Source organism: Syngnathoides biaculeatus, chromosome 5 (genome assembly GCF_019802595.1).
Source record: "Syngnathoides biaculeatus isolate LvHL_M chromosome 5, ASM1980259v1, whole genome shotgun sequence".
Lineage (NCBI taxonomy): Eukaryota > Metazoa > Chordata > Actinopteri > Syngnathiformes > Syngnathidae > Syngnathoides > Syngnathoides biaculeatus.
In genome coordinates, this window is record NC_084644.1 from 12,955,699 (window position 1) to 12,964,479 (window position 8,781).

At 40.9% G+C, this 8,781-nt stretch overlaps 1 protein-coding gene across 1 annotated transcript; it reads right to left on the minus strand.

Annotated features, from left to right (window-relative positions):
- Window positions 1-1,378: 1,378 nt before the first annotated feature.
- hamp (hepcidin antimicrobial peptide) lies at window positions 1,379-3,260 on the minus strand. Its single transcript, XM_061819997.1, has 2 exons — window positions 2,848-3,260; window positions 1,379-1,840 (listed from the first exon to the last, which is right to left on the minus strand). Exons 1-2 carry the CDS (start codon window positions 2,932-2,934, stop codon window positions 1,658-1,660), a joined length of 270 nt encoding a protein of 89 aa, XP_061675981.1. The 5' UTR covers window positions 2,935-3,260; the 3' UTR covers window positions 1,379-1,657.
- Window positions 3,261-8,781: the final 5,521 nt, after the last annotated feature.

Consider the following 8,781-nt stretch of genomic DNA (forward strand, 5'->3'; position numbering starts at 1 on the left):
GCACGGTGAATCAGCTTGAAAGCATTGGCCTCACAGGTCTGAGGTCCCGGGTTCGATTCCGGCCCCACTTGTTTGGAGTTTGCATGTTCTCCCTGTGCCTGTGTGGGTTTCCTCCAGGCACTCCGGTTTCTTCCTACATCTCAAAACCATGCAACATTAATTGGACACTCTAAATTGCCCCTAGAAGTGATCGTGAGTGCGGCTGTTTGTCTCGATGTGCCCTGCGATTGGCTGGCAACCAGTTCAGGGTGTACCCCGCCTACTGCCAGTTGATACCTGGGATAGGCTCCAGCACTCCCCGCAACACTTGTGAGGATAAGCGGCTAAGAAAATGGATGGATAGATGGATGGACACTTGACAGATGAAAGAGAAGCAATGGTGAAATTGGAAATTGCAGGTGAACGCATGACCAAAAAATGTGAATTAAGTAAGACTGCAATGGCAGGCATCCTGTTTTGGCCCCACACCAAGATATAGACCGAAGTCATGTGCTTAATGGATATTTACGTAACCACTGTGTAACACATCCTACACAGGGAAAACTGCAACTGATTGATTTATTGTGTTTGTGTAGATTCTCAGTTGTCCAAGTCACGGTCATGAGCAAAGGTCCAATCAAGGCAAGTGGACCGTTGTTGTTTGTTGAAGATGTTTCCCCCTTGATCCAAAAGTTCAAATTTTGACGTACGCAGTCTTGATCTTTATGTCTGAGTGGGTGTGGCCCATCAGGGTGGTTATAATAAGAATGTACTACTACGACAACTACATTGTGATTAGAATCTTATTCAGGAAAAGGTAAATAAACTTGAAAATAATTGTTTAAAATATATTCAAACAGTAACAATAAAGATGATTAAAAATTACACAAAAATGAATAAAAAATATCTTTAAGTTTCTATTCATTTTGAAAATATATCAAATAAATATGTTAAAAAATAACATTTAATGTTAAATTTAGATATTTTAACAAGATTATCTATTTAAGAAATAATTGGTGGGCTTACCATTGATTTTGCAATTCCATTTAGAAAAATAAATGCAAACTTTTTCCCCCAAAGCTAATTTAATGAACATAAAAATTAATTAAAATATCTTCTTAAAGTTTAAACATTAGGAAGTATATCAGCTAGTTTATTACAAGCTATAAAATAATTTAGGCAAAACAGAATTAAATATTATAATTGTGACGAGAATTATAAGAATATAATAATTTAATCATTATATTTTAATATAAAATCAAAATGTGAAAAGTATTAAAAATAATTTTAAAACAGTAAATTATAAAATTGACAAACAATTAAAAAATATTTTGAAAAAGTGGAGCTTTTGAAAAGCTCTACATAAAACACATAATGCAAATATTTTTAAATAGCCAATTTATTCATCACCAAATACGAACATGGGACCCTTAATTCAAAATACCAATTGTAACCACATTTTTAAAAAAGTTTACAAAAGCATTGTGACTATTAAAAAATTGAAATAAATATCACTGTGCCACTTTCTGCGAAACCTTATAGGTCACGTGCAACCAAAATATAAATGGAAAAGGGAAAAAAATGAAAACAGCTCATTCATAAAGTGGAATAAATTATCGTTGTCTCGGTTGACGTCACGATGGTGCCACGGCCTTCTTCTTTCAATGTTGTCTCCCTTTCAGAATCTGCAGCAGTAGCCGCAGCCCTTGTAGGCCCGGCAGCAGCCGCAGCACCAGCGGCACAGCGACAGGTTGCTCTGCCGCTTGTGCCGCGCGTGGTACGGCGTCCAAGGCTCCCCGACGTCCACGTCCACGTCCAGTCGTCCTGCAACCGGAGTGTCACCCCCCTTCGCCTCCTTCACCTGTGTCCGAAAAAGCACCTCCGTTCAGTTCTAATGCAATGGCAAATACCTGTACTGTGTGAATAACGTTAGCTTTTAAATGACATATACTCTTTCACGCCATTGTCGCCTTGATACTTAGTTATCACCGTGTCTGATGGTGGAAAACTGCAAATGAAGTCTGGAAATCAGTCCGAAAACATCTCTCCTGTTCACTTAGTTGAGGGACAGCTGCGCAATGTTGCCCCATAAGAGCTTCTAAATCTGTGGTTCTTAAAGTTGTTTTTTTTTAATGCGTTTGTACGATATACTTTCTAGGAAGCCCTCTGCTGATTAACTTTTCAAACGTTTCTTGAGAGCTGGGAGAGCAGTAAAATGGAAAAGGATAATCCGTACACTCACGGAGGACCAACAGGCCCCGCCTCTTAAAGGCACATACCGTATCAAACAACCATCCATCCATATTCTTTGCCGCGTATCCTCACGAGGATCGCGGGGAGTGCTGGAGCCTATCCCAGCTGTCAACGGGCAGGAGGCGGGGTACAACCTGAACTGGTCGCCAGCCAATTGCAGGGCACATCAAGACAAACAGCCACACTCATAATCACACCTACGGACAATTTAGAGTATCCAATAATGTTGCATGTTTTGGGGATGTGGAAGAAAAAACAGAGTGTCCGGAAAAAAAAAAACACGGAGGCACGGGGAGAACATGCAAACTCCACACAGGCAGGTCTGGGATTGTACCCGGGACCTCAGATTTGTGAGGCCAATGCTTTCCAGCTGAGCCACCGTGCCTCCCTGTATCAAACAGATAAAAAGTATTTTCTATACATTTTATTATTGGAATTGTGTGCTAGTTTAGTGTTTCAAGACGTGAGAGGGTTTATTTTTAATTTTTGTATTAATTTTTTTTTTTTCCTTATGGTCTCTACATTGCAGATTTTTCATCTATAGCGAGTGGGTCTGGAACATATGCCTAATGTTAAGAAGGGATTCCCGTGAGTCCAAAAAAGCGATTTTCTTACCTCATTGAAGGGGACCGCAGAGCTCTCCAGGATGCAAATAAAGGCGAGCACGAGTGTCACTGCAACTGCAATGCTAAGCGCCTTCATTTTCGGCTAGTAGGTGTGAGGTCTTGCTTTAAATGTCGCTGAAAATCTTAGAGTGCCGCGCTCGGCTCTCTCGTGGGGCGCCACCAAAGACTGTCCACAGGCAAGGTTTTTCGCCTGCTACTTGGCTTCTACAGTGTGTGTCCGTCTGAGCGCAAAGTGCCTGGTTTTTATACGCATTCTCTCCAGGAGGGGTGAGGACAAGGGGGCTGGTGGTGCACCCCCCATCCTCCCCTCCCCGGAGGGAGTTCCGTCTGGCCTCTTTCCTGGCAGGCGTTATCTAACCTCCACCGGGGGAAGTTTTTGTCCTCTTTGCTTCTGTAAAAGGTGAAAGTTGAGATGCTGGAGGGGAATTTCTCTGATCACCAGTGGATCTGCAGGAAGGTGGACCAGTGGTTTGCCTGCCTCACAGTTCTGAGGTTCAGGACTTGAATCCAGGCACTGGACTTCCTAAGCGGAGTCTGTCTACAGGTTCTCTCCCGTGCTTGCATGTTTTCTCATGGTACTACGGCTGTCACATTCTAAAAAACAAACTAAATTGCCAATAGGTGTGAAGGTCAGTATGAATTGTGTCTATATGTGCCCTGCGATTGGCTGGTGCCCACTCAAAGGTGTGCCATGTTTCTTTTGCTAAAGGTCTGACGGGATGGGCTCAGGCAGACTGGCGACTCTTTGTAAAAAATTACGCAGGGTGATGACCTAGCGGTTATCAGGTCTGACCCCCACTCAAAAAGATTTGAATCTTGCATCGGATTGTAACGCCAAAATTGAACCATACAGCCGACGTAAGGGTGCATTAAAAAATGCAGTATGCTTCCATTATTTAGGTACCAATTGAAAGGGGTTCCAGTTACAGGGCACATATAGACAAGGACAACCATTCACACTCCCATTCACACCATCACTGAGTGGTTCTGAACCCGCACCAAAGACAGGCGAGTGTACCACTACGCCATCAGCGACATTTTAGAAAATATCCATCCATCCATTATCCAACCCACTTATCCTCGCGAGGGTCACGGAAGGGCCGGAGCCTAACCCAGCCAGCTTTGGGCGTAAGGTAGACTACACCCGGAACTGGGTTAGGGTAGGCCAATCAGTGGCAGGGCAGATATCAACACAATCACTGAGCGGGAATTGATCCCACGCTGGCCGCACCAAAGTGTACCACTACTTCATCAGTGACTCTTCTTTTAGAAAATCATGTAAATAATTATTTGATAATATAATTGTTGTTGAAGATCACAACACAAAAAGATAAAAAAAATACAAAATAAGAAATGATGCAACTGAATGAAAAATACGTTTTGTTTTTCCAAAGTACAGTAAAACATTTGACAAACTTAAATTTATGCAGCAATTTCAGATATGGCTTCCTTAATTCAGAATACAACTTTGAATTCAATTAAGAAATAAACAGTATACAAAAAGAGTTATGACTATTAACAAGTCACGCCCATCGCCCCATCTGGAGGAAAAGTGTTATGTTATGATCCTCTCATTTTGGGGCCCAACCGCAACATTACATTTGGTACCATTGTGCCCACAAATGATAAGGTATTCTTTTGTCATTTTGCGGAATTCGCATCCACTCGTTGCAATTTCTCCACTTCCCCAACAGTCTCCGTCGCTTCCCGAAAAAAATGACGTAACCCCAAATTTTCAAAAGAAATAATTAGCGCTTCGTCTTTCCAGTACATTCCTTTCTTCCCCCTTGCATAATAGTCAGTAAACTGGAGCAGAAGCGGCATTAAATCCCAGCGGGGGGTTAAGGCAATGTTGTTGTTAAGCCGTTACAGTATTAGACAGCAGTTCATGTCATCTAATCTAAGGGCGGCGCCATTCTTTCCATTTGAATACATAACACAAACTCGAGCATAAATATTTATTAACAATTGTATTTATGACAGCGGAAGACTGATTAGAGCATTAGCCTCACGGGGTTCAATCCCAGCCCTGCCTGTGTGGAGTTTCCATGTTCTCCCTGTATCTGCGTGGGTTTTCTCCAAGCACTCCGGTTTCCTCCCACATCCCAAAAACATGCAACATTAATTGGACACTCGAAATTTTCCCCAGGTGTGATTGTGAGTGTGGCTGTTTGTGTCGATGTGCCCTGCGATTGGATGGCAACCACTTCAGGGTGAACTCCGCCTCCAGCTCGTTGACAGCTGGGATTGGCTTCAGCACTCCCGGCGACCCTCGTGAGGATAAGTGGCTAAGAAAATTAAATGATGGATGTATTAAGATGTGTACAACACTTGTATTTGGAGGGGGGGGGGCAGACTTTACCAATCATTGAGATATTTTTTGTGTTGGATTAATTCTTTTTCTTTTGTATATTCAAGAGTTGCAACTAATGATTATTTTACTGATCAATAAATCTGTTGCTTTTTTTGATCAATCAATGACTATCAAAAATGTTTTTATTTTGCCACCCTTTTATTAAGAAACACGACATTATTTCAAATTGACAGTGGAGAAAATGTATTAACTATGTAATTATTAATTACTGGTTTGGCACCTAACATGTCAGACACATGACGGTAAATTTGTTTTTTAACGATGTTATGTCAAATTGTCTTGTTTTTATGTGTATTAATGCACATTACTTTGTTCCAGCTGCAGTCATCTATTCTTTATCCTCTGTGAAGAACGATTAAAATGACTGCAGCCTAATAATGAGCTGAGACATCGACTGAAGGCTTTCAAGGCACAAGTCGAACGTATTTTTAAACACTAATGTTTACTTTAGTAATATTCATGCAAGGTTATTTTACTTATTTTGTTTTATTTATTTTGCATCAATTACTTGTACTACACATTAAAAAATATGAATTTCAGATTAAATTCTGCATAGTTCCAGAGGTCATGACATGGTAGTGTTTATTTTATTTTTTTATTCATTTATCATTGTATTTATGAACTGTAGATATGGTCAGAAAGTTTTTTTTAAATCCCACGTAATTTGAGAAATGCCTTCAGGGTTTGTTTAATATTTTTTTTATCTACTTCACTTTTATTAATGACATGCGACTTATTATTCACAGCTTCATAAAAAAGCAGCCCAGATACAATGACAGAAGATAAGCGTAATAAGCCAGATTGGAGCAAACAAATCAAAAAGGATTATTTTATTTTCTCTTATCGGCAGCAGAGCGATAAACAGCTGATGGTTAATTAACCTGCAGGCAGAATAAACGGCGGAATCGTTACAGGTAGAAGTGAAATAACAAAGATGGCACGAGCAGTGGCCGGTGTTAGGTGGGGAGAGAAATAAAGATAAAGAGCAGATAGAATCGTCGGTCGTTTGAATTCTAATTCCACCTTAAAATTGCTCAGAAATTGCCTGCGGTGACTCAATTAGCAGCGGTGACCAAGCGCCGGTGGCGACCGTGCGCCGGTCTGTCTCGTTCACTGATAACCTCGGCGGCCGAGGTTGCGTCACTGTCAACAAAGCGCCGAAGGGGGCCTCCCGACATGTGTCGGGAACGCCGTCATCCTGGACTTGAAAACGTGTTTTTTGGAAATTTCATTACATCGCGTGCTGTGTTTTCGTTACCACAAATCATTTGTGAGCACAATGACGTCGTGACACCATCTTGGAGGACAGCGACGGCCGACAGTAGAGAGATGAACAAACATTAAACCACTCGCGAAAAACTGGGGAGAATCGGCATTAAGGTCAACTTTCAGGTTGAACCTTAGATCGACGATAATGTTCTCAATTGTACTTAAATTGACCTACTTTGAATCCGTGAACACAACTGTTCACTGTTTTCGTAGTGTACGCATGACTTGCTGAGCTGAATAACAAAATTACATAGTAGGAGTTCAACAGATTGGTCTCCTAGTCGATTAGACTACTCCATATCAATTTTTAAAGCTTGAAGCCGACCCATCACATCTTTTTACACGCTACACCACTTTGTAATACATATGTTCCACAGTTATTTCTAAAAATAAAAGTAACATACCATGTCCCCTTTTAACACCTCTCCATTTTCCAAGATGGTCATCCTCACAAGGGTTGCAGGAGTGCTGGAGCCTATCCCATATGTGTGTGTTTGTGTTTGTGTGTGTGTACAGTCTCCAGATCTCAACACCATAGAAAACCTTTGGCAGGAGTTAAACGTCTGCGTTGCCCGATGACAACCGCAACTAGTGTAGAGATTTCCATAGAGGAATGGGCCAAAATACCAGCAATGGTGTGGAAAAAAAAACTTGTGAAGACTTACAGAAATTGCTTGAACTCTGTCATTGGCAATGAAGGGTGTGCATCTTGAGATTAACTTTCGTTCATGACCAAATATTTATTTTCCACCATAATTTAGTAATAAATTCTTTAACTATCAGACAATATGAGTTTTGGGACTTTTTCCTCTCTCATTTTGTCTCTCACAGGTGAGCTTTACCAATGATGAAATATGGCATGTTTTATGTATTATGATTGCTTACTTCCTAAAATACTTGATCAAATATATTTAAGTGGATTACAAATCTCTCCTTAGTATTTTTCCCAATTCTATTCAATTATTACTATTATTATTACTGCTAGTAGTTTGACCCTATTACGATTACTACTATTTCTATAACCTGTTTACTACTACTACGACTGATGTGAATTTGAGTTTTTATTGTAAAAAAAAAAAATTGTAGACATGAAGCTTGACAAACATACCTGTACTCTGTGGTATTGATAATTCTTATGAATGACCATGAAGTGTCAGTATTAAAAAACATATTTAGGTAAAATTTGCTTATTAAAGTATTGTTAATACTTATTTACACTACATGGTCAAAATAATATACAGTCAAAACAGCTTTCAGCGACAAGCGCGCCGGAGTATACCTAATAAAAATGGTCACTGGGATGTACATTTGAACCCGTGGTTTCCTGGCAGGGGGCCTATCAGCAAGGGGAGTCTGATGACCAAACAAAGGCAGGCACCATGGCGGCGGACAGACTCGCCTAAGAAGGCGCCGCCATGTTCCTCCTGGTCGAGGCCATTACCCCCGTCTGTTGTGCAAACGCCCACTGGTTTTACACCGGCAAACTGTCTCCTCTATGACTTTGCATCACCCTTGCACTCACACACACACACACACACACACACACACACACACATATATACCTAGTAAACCAATGATAGGTCAATCTGTGAAAATGAAATCAATGCAGAATAAGCATAAGCTTCCGGACTGCAGGGGGCAATAAAGAGAGGGCGTTAAAAGGAAGTTACACGTGGCAGGAATTCCCATGAAGATTGAGGGGTGCACCAAGTTGCAAAACTTGGTCTTATTCACTGTGGAACTTTCAGATGTACTTCCAGTTTCACAGTGTTTGCATCACTTCCAAGTGGAGGAATGCAAAAAAAAATCCCGTAAACTGTATAAGGAAATGCTTTTGCAATAAGTACACCCCCCCATCCCCCCAAAAATCTGTCAAAGTAGATAATACACAACTATAGGTATAGATAAAAACACAACATACATACATACATACATACATTTTATGTACCGCTTCTACCCTATCGCAGTTATCCATGGGCGGGGGTTAGGGTGGGGGGTACACCCTGGACTCATCGCCAGCCGTTCATAGGCACGCAAAACTTTTTTTTTTTTCCTGTGTCTCAAGGGCCAAAGCGGTGTGCACTCTACAGTTAAAAGTAGTGAGAAAAGTATTTTGCAAACCGCCAAATGCAGAGGAAGTTGTGGAGATTTAGAAGAAAAAAAAAAGGGGGGGTTAAGACATTTGTGGCCATGACGAAAGTCTGCTTCAAATTTTGTGGACATGTATTTGTATCTTTGTGGATAGCTGTTCACACAGACATGGATGGGTAGATACGGCAC